General features: G+C 40.4%; 1 protein-coding gene across 1 annotated transcript in view; it reads right to left on the bottom strand.

Annotated features, from left to right (window-relative positions):
• The window catches only part of LOC109927415 (ariadne homolog 2 (Drosophila)), a gene marked incomplete at both ends in the record, with an annotated part of 21335 nt that extends 4210 nt beyond the window's left edge, over nt 1–17125 (bottom strand). Inside the window, 6 exons of the mRNA XM_048593178.1 lie at nt 3795–3938; nt 4369–4520; nt 7247–7268; nt 7367–7417; nt 11790–11907; nt 17016–17125. Coding sequence (XP_048449135.1) covers nt 3795–3938; nt 4369–4520; nt 7247–7268; nt 7367–7417; nt 11790–11907; nt 17016–17125 — 597 coding nt within the window. The remainder of the gene's footprint in view (nt 1–3794; nt 3939–4368; nt 4521–7246; nt 7269–7366; nt 7418–11789; nt 11908–17015) is intronic.
• Nucleotides 17126–19500: the final 2375 nt, after the last annotated feature.

Raw genomic sequence — 19500 nt, 5'->3', positions numbered from 1 at the left:
GCTGCTTGGCCTGCTGTGTTCATCCAGCCCTGCACCTTGTTGTCTCTTAAACAATCATACACTGACTTGAGCCTCCAGATTGGCCTAAGCATTAGCTTGTAACTGACATCTAGCTGCACACCAACAGCAATCAGACCCGCAGCAATAAAAGAACACCAAGTCCATACATCCTAAACAAAGGAGGAGGAGGAATTGACTTGTTATGTGATATAAGGCTTTGTAAAAGGCATTAGGGTGGACAAGTCCCCAGGTCCAGATGGGATCTATCCCAGATTGCTGAGGGAAGTGAGAGAGGAAATAGCTGGGGCCTTAACAGATATCTTTGCAGCATCCTTGAGCACGGGTGAGGTCCCAGAGGACTGGAGAATTGCTAAGGTTGTCCCCTTCTTTAAGAAGGGTAGCAAGGATACTCCAGGTAATTATAGACTGGTGAGCCCGACGTCAGTGGTGGGGAAGCTGCTGGGGAAGATACTGAGGGGTAGGATCTATTTACATTTGGAAGAAAATGGGCTTATTAGTGATAGGCAGCATGGTTTTGTGCAGGGAAGGTCATGTCTTACCAACTTGATAGAATTCTTTGAGGAAGTGACAAAGTTGATAGATGAGGGAAGGGCTGTAGATGTCATATACATGGACTTCAGTAAGGCATTTGATAAGGTTCCCCATGGTAGGCTGATGTAGAAAGTGAAGTCTCATGGGGTCCAGGGTGTACTGGCTAGATTGATAGAGAACTGGCTGGGCAACAGGAGACAGAGAGTTGTAGTGGAAGGGAGTTTCTCAAAATGGAGAAGTGTGACCAGTGGTGTTCCACAGGGATCCGTGTTGGGACCACTGTTGTTTGTGATTTACATAAATGATCTGGAGGAAGGTATAGATGGTCTGATTAGCAAGTTTGCAGATGACATTAAGATTGGTGGAGTAGCAGATAATGAAGGGGACTGTCAGAGAATGCAGCAGAATATAGACAGATTGGACAGTTGGACGGAGAAATGGTAGATGAAGTTCAATCCAGGCAAATGCGAGGTGATGCATTTTGGAAGCTCCAATTCAAGAATGAACTATATGGTAAATGGAAAAGCCATGAGGAAAATTGATGCACAGAGCGATCTGGGTGTTCAGGTCCATTGTACCCTGAAGGTGGCAATGCAGGTCGATAGAGTGGTCAAGAAGGCATACGGCATGCTTTCATTTATCGGACGGAGTATTGAGTACAAGAGTTGGCAGGTCATGTTGCAGTTGCATAGGACTTTGGTTCGACCACATTTGGAATACTGCGTACAGTTCTGGGTGCCACATTACCAAAAGGATGTGGATGCTTTGGAGAGGGTGCAGAAGAGGTTCACCAGGATGTTGCCTGGTATGGAGGGTGCTAGCTCTGAAGAGAGGTTGAGTAGATTAGGATTATTTACATTAGAAAGACGGAGGTTGAGGGGGGACCTGATTGAGGTCTACAAAATCATGAGAGGTATAGACAGGGTGGATAGCAAGAAGCTTTTTCCCCAGAGTGGGGAACTCAATTACTAGGGGTCACGATTTCAAGGTGAGAGGGGAAAAGTTTAAGGGAGATATGCGTGGAAAGTTCTTTACGCAGAGGGTGGTGGGTGCCCGGAACGCGTTGCCAGCAGAGGTGGTAGAGGCGGGCACGATAGCGTCATTTAAGATGTATCTAGACAGATACATGAATGGGCAGGGAGCAGAGGGATACAGATCCTTGGAAAATAGGCGACAGGTTTAGATAGAGGATCTGGATTGCCGCAGGCTTGGAGGGCCGAAGGGCCTGTTCCTGTGCTGTAATTTTCTTTGTTCTTTGTTCTCTTTGTAAACCAGAATTCTCTCCAATCCACAGAGAACAGTAGACCAGTGCACAAAAACTACTTACCAACTGATTGAGAAAAATGTCATTAATTTGTTATAACACATGTCTCAGAAGACATCTAACTGGTCATATTTCATTCTCATCACTAGTGGGATGCTGCGTTTTCAGTGAATGGGCAGGTGAGATTGTATTCAGTTGGAACTCTCCAGATGTACTCATTAAAAATAAGATGACCAACTGTAGACCATCAGCCAAAGAATATAAAGTCAAAACTGCCAAGTCACTGAGCAATTCAACCGTTAAAGCTGACAAGCCAACCGCAAATATGTCAGGCTTCCCAAAACAGATAGCATACAATGTCTCCCTTGCTTTCTTTCACCTCTGATGAGAATGGCATTACATTGGCTGCATTTCTTTTGAATGGTTTAGTGTACCAATCAGTGTTTTAAAAATGACTCACCTTCCAAATTCTGCAACACATTTAACTTATGAACTGGGGCCCTGCAAACGTGTTCCAACGTTTTTTGTTTCTGACCCATGCAAACTACTGCATCTCCAACCTTGGAGTCAGTCACTCAAGACTGAATACAGCAGCAAGTTATTTAATAATGCTGGTACTATAGTCAGTTATGACCCTAAGCCCTTTTTCCCCTAAAGCAGGGGACAGTAGATTATCATTTCTGCCCAACAAAAAGCATCAATCAATTAATTACAGCAACAAGTAATGATATATTTGGAAAAAAAACCCTTGGAATATATCTACTAAGTTCTCTTAAGCCTCTTGAACACTATCAGAAGTACTTAGAAATCCCCAAAGTAGGTATACATTAAGAAAAGCACCACTCACTGACTTAATTTCATGATAATGAACAGGCAGAAAATCAGTTTGACTAATCCAAATACTTTTGCAGCCATCTAAAAGGCAGTTATTGCTATGCTTTACCATATAAATAGAATTAAATATTTGTGTGTTACACAATATAGTGATCTAGCCAGCAATGTCCAAAACCCATGAATGAACCAAAGATGTTTAAGTAATGCTCTACACACTGGTAAAACAGAGTATGCTTCACAGAAAGATGAGTAAAATAGCCTGTCGTCAACTTATTTGATTTTAGTGATCAATTCCCAGCACACCAAGACTAGACTGTAACTAGAAGCGTCTTTGTTCATACCTTAAATCTGAGCAGCAACCCAGTCAAGCATGGGGATAGGATTTCCTCAGGTACATTCATTTAAGGTCGCAAACTAATTATGCAACACACACTATTAGTTTTGTGGTCACCAGATGCATGCATGTAGAAACATTTGAACAGAGTGACAAGATAATCAAATAAGATTTTTGAGTAAAACTAGTTCAGCATACAGGTAACAAATCTGGGATAATCCCATTGTGTCTAATCAATCACATGACCATGATTTAAAGGAGCACAACTACTTTCACACACACCACTCTGAACATAAGTACTTCCAAGGCACATCACAAGCACTGTCAAACAAAATTTGATTAGCCACAGAAGCGGATACGAAAACAGAAACAAAATCAGGTCAAAGATATAGGTCAATAAACCTTGTAGGAGAAGGCAGAAAAGAGAGAATTTCACAGCTTCAGGTCGAACTAGAGGAGGATACCACTCCCAATGGAAGAATGATGAAAATCAGATGCACAAGAGGGTAAAATTGGAGGGGTGCAGACATTTCGGAGGATTGTCCAGTAGCAGCTGGAGGAGGTCACACAATTAGAGAAGCTTTAATCAAGGTTCTTCCCTATTCCTATTTTTATGAGTGATCCCAATTGGAAACGGTTTATGACTGAAATTGTGGGGAGCAAAAACAATGCATTGAAGCCACTGCAGAACCTTGTTAACTCAGCTTAATTTGTACTTTCCAAGGAACTTGGGTGTCTCTCAGAACTAGTCTATGCACCAGCTTTATCAGCCTGCGGACATAGACGATAAACTCAGTGAGCAAAAAATACCTTGGCAAGGAGCTTGGCAGCATTTTGTAAATACTGCCAATCGATCCAAGTCCCCAGATTGTTCATAACTCGTTCTTGGATTTTCTCTTGAATCCTCTGGTACGTCTGTGCTTCTAGCTGCAGGCTTTTATTGTGATTTTCCCACTAAAAAGAATAAATGAGACAGAAAAAGGGAAGGTAAAGCTCATATACGCATTCCAAAATCCCAACATCATGGCTAAAGAGAAATTCCATGACAAGGGATTCATTCGATTTCTATTTCTTTCTTCCAAGGGGCCACTGAAGGAGGTCTGTACTCAGCACTGAGTTTTAAATGATGAGTCCAATGCTTTAAAATGGGAAAGGAAGCAGAGTGAGAATGCAAAAAATGAATGCATAAAAGAAAGGGTCAGGTGTGGACTCAAGTTGGTCTCGTTAAACAGCTGACAGTCTATGTAAACTGAATGTGATCAATAATCAGTGGAGGCTGCAGGCACCCTTAGGACCATAATTACCAACAGGTGGAAATTTCAGGATAGATGGTGGAAAGAAAAGTTACTGTTTCTAACATCCACCCAGGAAATATAATTCTTACCCTTTCAAAGTAGAATAAGTACTTTTTCAAAGCTTCTCTGGCCTGTGCCTGCTGGCTCTGGTTCACAATGTCAGGATTCTCCTTGTACCGACTGCACTCATAGTACTCGCTTCCATGGGTCTTCCAATCTCCCAGGCACATCCAGCAAAAATCTGAACAGAAATTGAAAATCTTATGAGAGTTTAGCTTGGTAAAAATTATCTTCTGGAGAAATTTCTTCACACAGAGGGTAGTTAGCCTGTGGAATTCTGTGCCACAGAGAACAGTTGATGCCCAAACACAATGTTTGAGAGGAGTTAGGTATCATTCTTAGGGGTAAAGGGATCAAAGGATACAGACAGAAAGCAGGAAAGGGGTACTGATCAGCCATTAGCATATTGAATGGCAGAACAGGCAAAGGATTGAAGGATTGAATGGCCTATTCCTAGTATTATTTTCGAACTTAATAATACCTAACATGTTTAAGGCTGGCCACTTCATTTTCCTGTCCTTCCTGTTACATGAATTATTACATGAAATTCAATGCTTCAATTCCAAAGAATAGCTAAAAAACACAACCTGGTTCAACTGCTAAATGCCTTGTCTACTGAGGAACATTCAAAATATTAAGTCCTAAGTTCAATCTATTAGCATTAACCATTGTAGTAGTAGTGGGAACACCACAACTTCTGCACTGTGAAAAAGTCTTAGTTTGTACAAACACTACACACGGTCAACCTTTGCCCACTCTGTATACCAATTTTAACCAGTCTAAACTCCTATGTTTAAAATGGAAACAACCAACATACCATCGCTGCAACAGGGAAAAACTACAAGCTTACATTATCAGCCTCTATTATAAGCGTGTACAGCAGTAACATGCAGATTTCATCTGACCTGCTCTTCTAACCACAGTATTTAGATTGCTGGTAAAGTTCAGTTTCTGGTCAATTGTAAACTCTCAGGATGGTGACAGCAGGAGATTTTGCAATGGTAATGTCACGGAGCATCGTGAAGAGATAATTAAGTTAAGTTTTCTCTTCTTTGAGATGATCATTGACTAGCACTTTCAAGACATGAATGTGACTTGCCAGTTATCAGCCCAACCCATGTCTTGTTGCATTTGGAAACAGAGTGCTTCAGTATCCAAGTTGCCATAAGTTGTAACAAACATTGTGCAACTTCATGAAAGTCCCCACTCCTTTACCTCATGATGGAAGGTTATTAGTAACTCTAAATAACAACTCTGAGGAACTCCTGAAGCAATGTCCCAGGACTGAGATGATTGCACGCCAACAATCACAACTATCCTCCTTTGTACCAGGTATGATCCTGAACTGGACACAGTTATCCCAAAGATTTCCATTAACTCCTGCTTTGCTAGGAGTTCGTGATGGCATACATGGTCAAATTCAGACTTGAGCAGCGATTTTCACATCACCTCTCAAGTTCAGATCTTTTGTCCATGTTTGGACCAGGGCTGGAATAAAGTCAGGGGTTGAGTGGCCCTAGCAAAAACTAAACTGAGCAACAATGAACACGTTTGTGCTAAGCAAATGCTGTTTTCCTAGTTCCATCAACAACTCCTTCCATCATCTTTCAGATGATCAAGGCTAGACCAAGAGGAACAGGGCAGTAATTGGCCCAATTAGATTTGCCCTCTTTTTTGCAGACAGAACATAGCTAGGCAATGTTTCCAATGTCAGTATTGCAGTTGTATTGGAATAACTTGGCTAAGACTGGGGCTAGTTCTGGAGCAAAAGTTTTCAATATTAATGCAGGACTTTGCCAACCCCTAAAATACTTGCAGTATTCGGGGCCTTTAGATGCTTCTTGATATCATGTGGGATGATCTAAACTGGCTGAAGACTAGCATTTGTGACACTGAGGGCTTCAGGAGGAGAATGATGGTATCTGGGACATGGTCTGCAAGTTATGATTCTGTGGCCCTAAAGAACCATTAGATTAGCTTTTAATTCTAGATGTATTAAACAAAAGTAAATTTCAACATTTGTGATCAAAATCCATACCAGCAGAGCCTGGGTTTCTGGATTATTAGCTCAGTGACATTAACACTATGCTGCAACCTTCCCCTAGTGTGATCAAGTAGGAAACACAAATTAAATGAAGGAAGCACAGATGTTGTAGACTGTATCAATATTAAATGCAAAAAAAGTATCAATAATATCTTACCTCCTTTTCAAATAATACCACACAATCTTACGTTCTACCAGATATGAAAATGTCTTATTTAAAAGTGGTCATTTTCATACATTTCCATTCCCACAGTAATGCTCTAGGGTATCAGACCACCAAAAAATGCCTTCTTCCTTCGTGAAATGTGAAGACACTAAAGGGAAAAGTTCCTGCTTCTGCACTACCAAATCACTTGAGGAACTGGTGCCTAATTACCTCAAATGCTTAGATCATAGCATTAATAACTGTTGTGAGTTCAATCCCCTCAGTGTCTTGGGCAGCTCAGCTCAATGGCTAGCTTTGCCGCCTCATTGTGCGAGGGACCTCAGTTTGATTCCAGCCTGAGATGACTATGAATTTTGCATATTTTCCCCATGTCTGTGTGGGTTCCTGCTGGGTGCTCAAGTTTCCTCCCACAGCCCAAGGATGTGCAGATAAGTGGATTAGCCATGGTAAAAAATCAGGGATAGGGTGAGGGTCTAGGTCTGGGTGGGATGCTCTTTGGTAGGTCAGCGCTGCCTCAATGAGTCAAATGGCTACTTTCCACACAGTAGAGATTCTATGATTCTAATTGCACCCTCTCAGCCCATGCCCGTCAACCATGAGAAATCAGTGAGTGTGGGCATGTAGTTTCAGATATACATTCTCACAGCAGAGTGTGAGAAATACAACTTTCAACATAATGTTCAAGTTTTCTACTCACCGTGCTTGCATTTTGAGCATTGCTGAAACAGAATTAGAAACATTTGATCAATATTAAAACAGGTCTACAGAACAGTGGAATATCTATGAAAATAAAATGAATTATGTATCGTTCTCTCACCATGTGATTGCACCCTCCATTTTTCTCAATGCAAATATTGCACTTCGGACACTGCAAGATTGAAAAAAATACAACTGACATAAACTCAACAGAAAATAGGTTAACATACCAAACAGCTTTATCTTTAGCAGCACTTATAACAGTGAGAAAGTACACAATTCTTACAATTTAGTTTTCTATTTGTTGAAGATTCTAATAATTTCAACTTGACCTGTCAATGCCTAGTTCAGGGAACAACTCTTGATGGACTGACCTGTTTGAGCAGTGCAATGGATGTCATTAACATTAGCTACTAGTCACTACTGACCCACACGTTTTATTTCAGATACATCATTAACATCTGTTGTATTGCATCAGTAGCTAATCTGCTGTGGGCAAGCTGACAGCTAAATATAGTGCAGCTTGACATGTACGAAAAAGCTATTCATGGATTTCCAGTGGAAATAGTATGCAATGAATTTCACAAGGGACTGGTGTTATAAATATTTTTCCCAACAATTTTTTCTCCTATCCTGGATTTTATCCCGGCAGTGCACCTCTTAGGACAGACATTTTGAAGAAGGGCCAGGGAGTTCATTCTGACATGCCAGCCAATATTTATCCTTCAATCAAGATAATTGAAACAGACAATGGGTCACTACTGCACTGTTGTTTGTGGGAGCTTGCTGTGTGCAAGTTGTCATGTTTCCAGTAATAAATGATTATAGCAGCAAAGCGTTTTGGATTGCCCTAAGGTTATGAAAAGTGCTGTAAAAATTCAAGTTTTTCTTTAATGCTGCTCACTAAAGGAAACTTGGTATGGTGCTGTGTAAATCTCCACAGGAAGGGGAGGGAAAAAAAAGGGTGAATAGAAGAAATGGCAAGCACTTCACATTTTATGGAAACTTTTGTTCTGGACACTAAAAGAAAGGTTCTTTAAAAAAATGTTCTGTTGAACATGGAGAGGGGAAAATATCCTAGCTTGAAACTATGTTTTCTACGTTACAACCATGCCTACACTTCTAAAGTACTTCACTGGTTGCAAAGCATTCTGGTTCATCCTCAGATGAAAGTCAGCATACAAATCTGTATCACTGTTCAAATGCAAGCCTTCCTTTTGCTTGTACAGTAAATGTAAGTTATGGTCTTGACTGGAATATTTGTACATACTAATTATAGAATTAGTCTGGCACAGGTGGTGGCCATTTGGCCCATCATGCCTGCATCAGCTGTTCAAATAAGTATCATTGCCTAGCGCCAATCTCCTTTTTACCCATACCCTTGCACACCTTTTCGAAGCAAATAATCATCATCCTGAATGCCTCAACAGAAACTACCTCCACTACATTTCCAGCCCATTCCATAACCTAACTACTCACCGTAGACAAGCTTTTAAATCCCCTCACATCACCCTTGCTTCTCTTGCACATTACTTTAAATGTAAGCCCTTCATTCTTGTTCCTTTGACAAGCAGGATCAGTTTCTCCTTATCTACCATATCCAGCCTGCTCATGATTCTGTAAACCTATATCGAATTTAGTCTTAGCCTTCTCTCGGAGGAGAATGGTAAATGGCAAAATAAAATAAAAATATGTAGCCCTAAGAAAACTCCAAAACAATTAGTATCAAAGACCTTGTGCTTACACTGTCTTTTCGATCCTCAGAGAATCCCAAAGCAGTTCACAGCTAATTAATTACTTCTGCAGAAGTATCGCCAGTCTTTGAAGGATAACAGCAGCAATATTCCACAAACTCAAGCAGGCTAAATCATCAGTTAAATCAGTTTTGGTAATGTTTGTTAAGCAACTTGTTAACTCAGAAGCAGCAGACATTCAGAAGTTCACCAAATCATATTGCTCCTGAACCTACTAGTGGTTAACAGTGAAAGTGCACTGATAAGCCCTACGCACATTTAATGCCCTACCGTACATACTGAACAATTAATGATTGTTAAGGCACAAAAATTGCCTGACCAAACAGTGCTATGAATTCTTTTAAAACCACCACATTAAGACCTCATTTGCAGAAAGACACCTCTGATAAATAATTTCCTGAGTACTAAAATGAAATATCTGCCCAGTTTATGTGAACAGGTTCTGGAAAATACCTAAATCTGCAATCATCAAACTTGAAATGGAAGGGCTAATTGCTGAGTCAAGCCCATTAAAACCGTAACTGGAAAAGTGAGATGACTTGGGAATGCAGTGTGCATCATGAAAGGTGTGATCTTTGTTTTACGAATGTGCAATTAAAACTACAAGAATGGTACAGCGTTAACTCAAAATAGCAAAAATCTAGATTGAAGTGCTGTAATTGCAAACTGTGCAAAGAGTGCCTTTAATGGTCTTTTATTGGGGAGAAGTTGGCAATTTGAGACTTTTATTCCTATACTGAAGACACTATTACGTGCATCATCATTAGATTCATTATCTAAATGAAATCCAACACCGTACAAATAAAAAGGAGCGTCAAAGAACACTGACCTATGCATAATGGTGTTCTGATTGCTCATCCGCATAAATGTTTACTTACAGAACATCACATTTGTATGACTGCAATGACAGCTATAAACGACAATCAGTTGTTGTACTGTCATCATTACAAGTATTAATGTTTTAATTCAGATTTGTTTAATGAACCAATTTTAATTTTCCCAAGCTACCACGATGGGATTTGAATTTATGCCTCTCAATCAGTCCTCCAGCCATGTAATCATATGGTGTAGTTCCTGGCGATGGCAGTGGCCTGCATTTTTGAACCATTTTTCCATGATGAGCAATGAAAACAGAACTGTAGCACTTTTACGCTATGATGCTGAAGGAACACGAAAACGATGATCAAAACTTGACAAGAGAATTTAGAGGAAATTATGCTCCCACAACAGCCCCTCTCTGATCCTTCTTGGGATACAGGTAAAGTCGTCAGGAGAGGCTGCGAAGTGACCTTGGTGAGTGGTTGTGGCACATCCTGCAGCTAAAGTGTGCCACAATAGATTAACAACAATTTAGTAATCCATTTAGTTTATGTGAGGTACCTGATGTATTCCAGTCAACATTTTAGTAAGGAAAGCGTGAAACTGTTGCCAGAGATTAGAAGGTGAGGCGACGGCCTAGTGGTATTACTGCTGGACTGTTAATCAGAGACCCAGGAAATGTTCCAGGAACCCAGATTCGAATTCTGCCACAACAGATGGTGGAATTTGAATTCCATAAAAATCTAGAATTAGGAGTCAAATGATGACCATGCCTGGAAAAATCTAACTAGTTCACTTATGTCCTTCAAAGGAAGGAAACTGTCATCCCTATCGATTTGGTCTACATGTGACTCCAGACCCACAGTCAATGTGGTTGATTCTGAACTGTCCTCTGGGTTGGGTAATAAATGCTGGTCTAGCCAGCGATGTCCTCATCCCATGAATGAAAGTTCTAAAAAAGAAGCTCAACTAAAGAAGGTGAAATTCACAGAGCAGTTCAATTTACATAAGAGGAACTGTGGTCGAAGTTTGTTGATAGTCTGAATTACCAAAAGTACAGTATCATCGACAGAGGGGGATTTACTTCTACAAATGCAAAAACGTCCCCACTTCCACGAATAAGGCACTAAAACAGGAATTAACACTTACCTCAAAACTACTGGTCATGGTGGTGGTGGTGGTGGAGGAAGAGAAATAAAGCCACACTGTTAGACAGGGATTACCGGAATAAGGAAGGAGTGGACCAGGGTGCCACAGAGGCAGCAATTCCTGTGGAACGCTGACAGTGGAGGGGAGAGAAAGATGCGTTTTGGTGGTGGCTTCCTGCTGGAGGTGGTGAAAAGGATGATTTTTTAAAGGTGAACACTAGTGGAGTGGAAAGTGAGCACATGGGGAACCTCAACAATTATTCTGAGAGGGAGGGCAAGGGGTGAAGTCAGAAATGCAGGAGATGGGTCAGACATAGCTGAGGGCCCTATCAACAACAGCATTTCTCCGGTACTGTGTGTTTTTTGTACTTTTTCAAAACTGTTTCACAATAGAGTCACAATTCAGTAGGCCCCTCAAAAGGGCATTAAAGTCTCAAATATATTGCTGTAGAATTACTCATGACAGACTGGGAAGTATGACACGTCCCTTCCACTCAAGGACAGTGTACGAGGTCAGTTTTAAAACCAACTAATTGCTTTTGTTTGAACCCCCAAATTTGCTGACTAACTGAATACAATTTCATACTTACTCTGGTACTGGTTAAAAAGCTGGTATCTGCAAAAGTGACAGTGAAGCATCTGGAGTGACTGATCTCTCAAAATCACAAAACTCTTCCCTGCTCTTTGGCCTTGCAAACCACTTAATTGTGTCCAACTGCTGCACTATACCCCTATGCACTATATGAAACAGGGTCTGAACAAAAGAATTATTAAACCAGTACCACAGTCAATACACAAGTGTACTATAATGATACCTCCTTACATCTTTCGTATGCGCACTGATGTAATTTGCCGTCTCAGAGTCATCAGCACATTTGGTGAGCCATTTTTTAATAGTGGTACAGTCAGTAGGAGCGTGGTACATCTGTCGACACTTGAAACTGTGAGAGAAGACATGCTGGTTAGGATTCAAGCAATTACATTGATTCCAGATTAATTTAGATAGCCAGTGCATGGAGACGTTTTTAATAGTATCTTTTTCAGGAGCTATACTGCAAAATCCAATCCAGAAATAAAACACACAAGTCATGTTGAGACTCCAATGCAGTGTTGAGCCATATGGTTGTTCTGATGATTCAGTGAAAACAAGGATCCTACTGCAGTAGTCAAACGAGGACTCAGTCATTTGCTCAGCATCATTCTTTCAACTTTCATTCTTACGTACAAAACTCTAATGTGCAAGACAGCAACAAATATACCTACAAGAATCGCAACTCACTGTACACAGATTTAAAACGCAATGGAACAAGCCACTATTACAATGCAAATTGTTTCAACTGTCCAAGCTAGACTCTCATGTAATGATCATGTATTCAAGATTTTTATGCAAATGTAACCTATTTCAGCTGACGAAAAAAACATTTTGCTTTGCATTTCAGCACATAGAATCGCTCCACATCAAAAAGAATACTGTTTCATTTCCATTAATCCAACTAACTTATCTCCTGTAAAGAAAATGCAGATATTGCTTAATGTTTAAAATTCAGAAAGAAGCTCTCAACCCAGACAAATGTTACGGCTCACAGGAGCTGCTTCCTACCACTCTGCCTTGAAGAAAACTACCACGTTATTCCAGCATTATAACAGGGCTGTTTAGAGACATTCAAGGTAATCAGACAAAGTCAGTGTGATTTTTGTGTTTAATCAACTTAATTGATGTTTTTGAAGAAATAACAGGTACTATGGATGAGGGGGGTATCAGTGGGTGTATTGTACTTGGATTTTCAGAAGACATTTGATAAAATTCCTCAAAGGTTATTATGGAAAGATGTAGACAGAAGATTGGTTATCTGAGAGCAGAGAGGTGTAAATGAGACATTTTCTGGTTGGCAAGATTATGTATGTCACTGGGACCTCAACTTCTATTAATTTATATAAACAACTTGACCGAAAAAGTGAAAGGTATAGTTGCCAAATTTGCTGATAACACCAAGATAGGTAGGATTGATTTGTGAAAATGAAATTAAGGAGGCATCAAAAACACTTAGATTGAGTGAGTGGACAAAAGATGAATATAATGTGAGAAAATGAATAAAAGCAAATATGTAATATTAATGGTGAGAGAATGCGGAGTCTGGAGATGCAGAGGGATCTGTATGCCCCAGTGCATGAATCTCAAAAGGTTGCCATACAGGTAAACAAGTAATTAAGAAAGCTAATAGAATGTTATAGTTTCAGGGGAGAACTGAACACAACAGTCAGAAGGTTACACTTCATTTATATTAGGGTATTGGTGAAACTACAGCTGGAGCACTATATACAGTACTGGCCTCTTTTTTAAAAGAAGGATGCAAACATGTTGCAAGCTACTCAGAAAAGGTTTAAGAGATGAATAGGCAGACTATCTTATGAGGAAAAGTTGGACAGGCTAGGTTTGTATTTACAAGGATTAAGAAGAGTTAAGTAACTAGATTGAAACAACATCCTGAGGGATCCTGACACGATGAATATGGAACGGCTGCTTCCTCCTATGGGAGAATCTAGAATCAGGAGTCACTGCTTAAAAATAAGAGGGCCTACTTAAGGCAGAGATGAGGAAAAGCATTTTCTCTCAGACGGTCATGAGTCTTTGAAATTCCATTCCATTTTGAGGAAGACAGTCATTGAGTATTTTTAAGGCAGAGCTGGATAGATTCTGCTGTGAGGGAGACAGGTTATCCCGGTTGACAGAAATGTGGAGTACTCAGATTAGCCTTGATCTTATTGAATAGCACAGCAGGCTCAAGGGGCCCATGGGGCCTATTCCCACTCCGAAATAACATGTTCCTCATGCTTAAATAGTTGCCCCTTAAATAGATTTATATTACCTGCCTCAAATGCTCCCATTACAATTCTCCTGCATTAACTATATCCAACATCAGAATAAGTGGATGATTTCTAATTAACTTCAATCCAGAGTGAAAATAATGACAAATAAAGAGTAGCTTTGTGCTAGTGATTCATAACCAATGATAGATCATACATGCAAATTTCCACTTGCAGTACAGTCTAAACCGAGGAGTCATAGATATATGATTATAAATCCAACACAAGATTCAGAAGAAACATTTTCAAGCCACCGAGTGCTTAGAACATGGAACTTACTATCACACAAAGTGGTTGAGGCAAATAGCACAGATGCATGTGACAGCAAACCAGATATGTAAAATAAAGGGGAAGAATGAAAAGACATATTGAGTAAGATAAGTCATATTCTCGCTGAGTGCTTCCATGGAACATAAACACCAACATTCAATAGTTGGATCACATACACTCTCATTTCACATTAAGCCTCTCAGAGCCAGTAAGATGCATTGTGTCCACACAAGCTGGAGGTGAATACAACTTCCAGCGTTGAAAGCAATTGGCTGACTGCACCAACTAGCCCAAAATTTCTTATTTTGTGCATACATAAATGATTGGTGAACGTGAAGGTATTTGGATATAACAAACACCAATTCAGAAACAGACTCTCATTTCAGCTGCTACAATACATAGGTTATTTCAAAGGGTAGTATTTTTTTTTTAAAAAGAAACTTCCCTTATACCAGTCAACTCAGTAATCCGTACCACTGCATAAACAGATCAGCGATCTCACCTCAGTGCAAGGTCAGCGGAATCACTCAAGTGTCATTGCTTCTCTGCCAACTCAAACGTCTTTTTTTTAAAAAATGTTGCCACTGTTGACTGGTACTTACGATGGCATTTAAACACAATCACAAATAACTGTTAATCACGTATAGAAAGATGCCACCTGAACATTGATATGTAAAGAAAGCTTTGCATTCACTGACAGAGGCCACCATTCCAGGCTGCACCACTGCCTACCTTTAATAAAATATCACTATTCCTTTTAAACAGGAGACCAAATTGCTCTCCTGAAGATACACTATTAGGACTCTTCTTTCTCCAAGATTACACCAGGATTATCACTGACCCACCCCCAAAAACCCTAACAAGGTTTATGAAACGTCAGTCTATCCAGAAACCATATTTAACATCCTCATGATTTAAGGGGGAAATGTCTGGTGGTTTGGCCTGCAGGTAAATTAATTCATTTAAGTTTAAAGTTGTGAGTCAAAAAAGCGAGGTACAGTTAGCAGGGAGTTCACCGAAAAGATAGACCACCCCACAGCAAAGTCTTCTTTTATTCTCAGAGCAATACAGCCCACTAGCCACTGTGTAAAATGGCATTCAATTCGTAAAAGAAAATGAAGGCTCATGTCAGAAATCTAAGCTTCGAGTATGAACTGTCCCAAGAATTTCTTGTTCTAAAATTCTGAAATGGCTTCACTTCTCGCCCTCTTTCCATTATCACCCAAATACTTGAACAGCTTCACAGCTGAATACAATTCAGTCTCAACACAGAATAATTACAGATCACTATAGAGATTAGGATTGAAGTTCAAGGCTGCCAGAAGATGCATTCCTGCAAGAGCATGAATTGAGTGCAAATTACAGAACTTCAACTGATAGAATTCCAAGGCACTTAGCTTGTTACTAAAGCTTCAAGTTTAGTCAAAGACAAACTATTAGAATGAATGATATGGAAGAGGTTTATAGTGAAATTTGAGTGTTTTCTTTGGAGTGGGGCGTGTAATTGCAATCTTAAACCTTACGTTGAAATCCAGCCTACATGGTTGGATGAATCACAATCTGTTGGCTCAGTTAAATTCATTTCTTAGGTAGCGTGTCAACAGCAACAAAACTCTCTTGTACTCAGCACAAATCTCACTGTACGTTTGAGGTATCAAACTAGTGCTGTACAGGGTGCTGTCTGACTTGGAGGCTGAAGGATAATGTTCAGGGGAACCTTTTCAGTGGATCGTGACCCAAGTGCTTTGGAAAGTTGAAGGCTTTCATATCCCACCACAATGAGCGTAATGTAATGAACGACGCTCAACACTTTTCCTTTCTTGACTTCAACCATCTGAGTGAGAGGTGAATTGGAATTTCCTGCATGTAACATTAGGAAAATCAGAAAGCATTGTTATCAGGATCCACGAATAAAAAATGCTCTTGCCATCAACTCAATTCATTTGCTATTAATCTAGCCTATACAAATACAATCAGATAGCACATAATCGCCCTGATTTGAGCAAAAGCTGAGCTTTAAACACATATCCTAGTGATGACTAAGACTGTTTAGCTCCACGTGAATGCTCATTTCTGCCATTAACTTATCCCTCACTTCTGCCAAAGTTAAAGCCACCCTCATCGTCTGGGCCTTCTACTCTGCTGTGCCAAGCCCCCACTCACCGTCCATTTTTGTCCACCTTCCTCAAACTTATCTGCTACTCTACCGTTAAAGCTGTCACAGAACATCCCCTTCAAACCTTTACCTTCTATTTTACAGGAAGCTTCCCTAAACTACTTAGTGATATTCAGGAGGTACTGAGGGAAAACAACGATAATCAGGTCCATGGAGATATAAAACTAACTCAACCCAACTTATTCAGAACAATTAAAAGGTTAGAGAATTTTTCAGTGTAAATCATATATCCCTTATTTTAAAAATTAAATACTTAAAAAATCTGTATCACACAAGAGTCAGAAGTAAATATACAATAAAACCTTAAATAGTAGTGAGTGATAGGTGAAAGAAATGTCAATCATTGTCTGCAATAGCAAGATCCAGTTATAAAATGAATTGCTTATGGCATTAAAATAAAACAATGAATTGTGGATAATGGAGATCTGAACCAGAAATTGCTGGTGAAACTCAGCAGGTCTGGCAGCATCTATGGAAAGAAAGCAGAGTTGATGTTTCAAGTCCCACAAGTCTTCATCAGGACTCAACTTCTCCAGCAATTTTTTTTTTAGCATTATTGGTTCAGACAAGAATTCCACCCAAGGTACCAAAGGAACACAAGGAACTGCTAAGCTTCAAAACATGCATTGAGATTTTAAACATCCACCTACATCACAAAGCAGGTAACCAGAATCCTTAGTTTCAAGAAGGGCATCAGTCTTTGTTCATCAGAGGTACATTTCTATGTCAGACACTTACCAGAAGACTTCATTACAACGGCTACACTGTACTCGCCGAGCCTTAGGTTCCTGTACCTGGATCACCATTGGACAATCAGCACCAGGGCACAGCTGCAGCTGATAATGGCTCTATTTTAAGAACAACAGTTATAAAGACAAAGAAGCATGAGGCTTTTAGATTCTATAATAGCAACTTGCATTTATATTGCAGTTTTAACATAGGAAAGCAACCTTCTCAGTGATGCAATCGATCAATATAGTGACACAGATTGTCTCTTTGATAAACCAGACCAACTGAATTCATTCAGGTACAAAAAAGAACAATTCGCATTAACATAGCACCTTGGCTCATCTTTTAAACATCTCAAAGTACTTCCTATACAATTCATAACTTACAATTGCTGGGACTTCCTGTTAAGGGAAAAACAAGTATTTTGCACTCAGCAAGACTGAACAAAAATAAAATAATATTTTGGCAGTATTGAAGGGACAAATTTTGCAAAACACATTGGCAGAACATCCTGCCTCTCAATAAACTAAACTATGGCAACAGCATCCAAGAGCAAAGCATGAACAAAGACATCCAATCTCTCCCCACTGTAAACAGAAGAAATCCATGAAGCAAGCCTCAATCAGCATAAGACTGCTCAACAGTCAGTTTTAGAACAAAAGCCTTTTCATGTGCAGTTCTCTGTTACATTTCATTGACAGCATTATCTGAACTGAAAAGTGTTTGTGCGACAAATCTCTATACTTGGCCACAGCAACAATCATTGGTACTGAACTCAAAAATTAAAGGAGCATGAGGTTCTCAAGCCTCTTCTGCCACTCAATGAGATCATGGCTAATCCAATTGAGGCCTCAACTCCACATTCCCTCACTTTCTTGTTGGTCAAGCAGCTAACTTAGCCTTAAAAGTATTCAACGACCCTAAACCTCAAGGTTCTTCAGAGAAGTACTTGTATAAGAGAGAAAAAAAAAGGAAAATGTAAGACATATTACCTGCAGGCAGTGTGCAATAAGGCTCTGCAGCTGTGGAATTCAAGGGAGTGGCAGACATTTTGAAGTACTTAAGCAGAAAATGAGGTGTTGCTCCTCAAGCATGCATTGAGCTTCATTGAAATATTGCAGCAGGCGGAGGACAGAATTTAAAGCAGACTGCTCCGTCAGTAACAAATGAAAGGGTAAAGTTTCCAGTGTCCTACAGGACTATAGGGCTGCTCCCTCATTAAAGAGGGAAACAACTGATGGGTGAGGTCACCAAGTCTCAGGTAAGGGAGAAAGAGGTGAAGAATGAGCATCCTTCATGGAACTGAACCCATATGGTTAGCATCAGTGCCTTGCAAACCAGCCCTCCAGCCAACAGAGCTAGTTGACCCCAGCAGCAAATACAGTAAGACTAGACTGAAAGAAATACAATAAAACACTTCTTCACCTGGAAGGTGTATTTGGGACCTTGGACAGTGAGCAAGGTGGAGATGAATAGGTGAGTGTTGCACCTTCTGTGATTGCATGGGGGTAGCAAAGGAATGTTGGGAGTGACGGAGAAGTGGACCAGGGTGTCAAAGAGAGAATGGGTCTCTGCAGAATGCTGAGCATGGAGAGAAAGGTGTGTTTGGTGATGGTATCCTGCAAGAGATGGTAAAAATGGCAGAGGATGATCCTTTGAAAGTGAAGATGAGTGGTGTGGAAAGTGACAATGAGGGGAACATTATCGCTGTTCTAGGATGGAAGGGAAGGTTGAGGGCCTAAGTGTAGGAGATAGGTGGACACTGCTGATGGCCGTGTTAATTACAGTGAAAGGTGGGGGGGGTGGTGAAAGAGAGAGAGCTAGAGAGAAAAGAATTCTTGGTTGAGAAAAAAAAGAGAGATCATGTCAGAGGCACCACAGTAGAAGGTGGGATCATCAGAATAGATGCAACAGAGATGGAGAAACCAGGAGAAGGGAATGAATTCTTGCGGGAAGTAGAGTAGGAAGTGTAGTCAAGGTGGCTGAGGGAGTCGATGGGTTTACAGTTGATATTGGTAGACAGCGTGTCCTCAGAAATGGAAGCAAACAAGTCAAGGAGTGTGGAAAGTGCCTGTGTGTGCTTACGAGATTAACTTAATGCAGGTGAGAGAAGAGATACATCGGAGAAACATTTGCAGGTGATGGTCTGACTAGGACTGAAACAGGCAATGTTCCACATACCCACTAACAGAAAGGCATAGCTCTTCATCAAGAAGTGCTGACTCAACATGGGCCACCTTAATTTCTCTGCTCCCCTCACCCAGTCTAAACGGTCTTCCTCTAAACTTGCTGCACACTGTTTTCTCAGGTCCAATCCAAACCTGTTATTGTTCCCTGGTCTGCTGACCTCTATCCGGCATAGGTTGAGCACCAACTCTCTGGCAATTCCTCTCATCTCCACCTTGGATTCTGACCTTACCATTGATATCAAACTGTTGCTTCCAAGTCTGTGCTGATCTCATCTCTGGACATCTCCCCTCCATAGTTTCGACTT

Source organism: Rhincodon typus, unplaced genomic scaffold, assembly GCF_021869965.1.
Source record: "Rhincodon typus isolate 14 unplaced genomic scaffold, sRhiTyp1.1 hic_rhity00002438, whole genome shotgun sequence".
In the NCBI taxonomy this organism is placed as follows: domain Eukaryota; kingdom Metazoa; phylum Chordata; class Chondrichthyes; order Orectolobiformes; family Rhincodontidae; genus Rhincodon; species Rhincodon typus.
The sequence above is the reverse complement of the archived record's forward strand: the minus strand, read 5'-3'. Positions and strand labels throughout refer to the sequence as shown.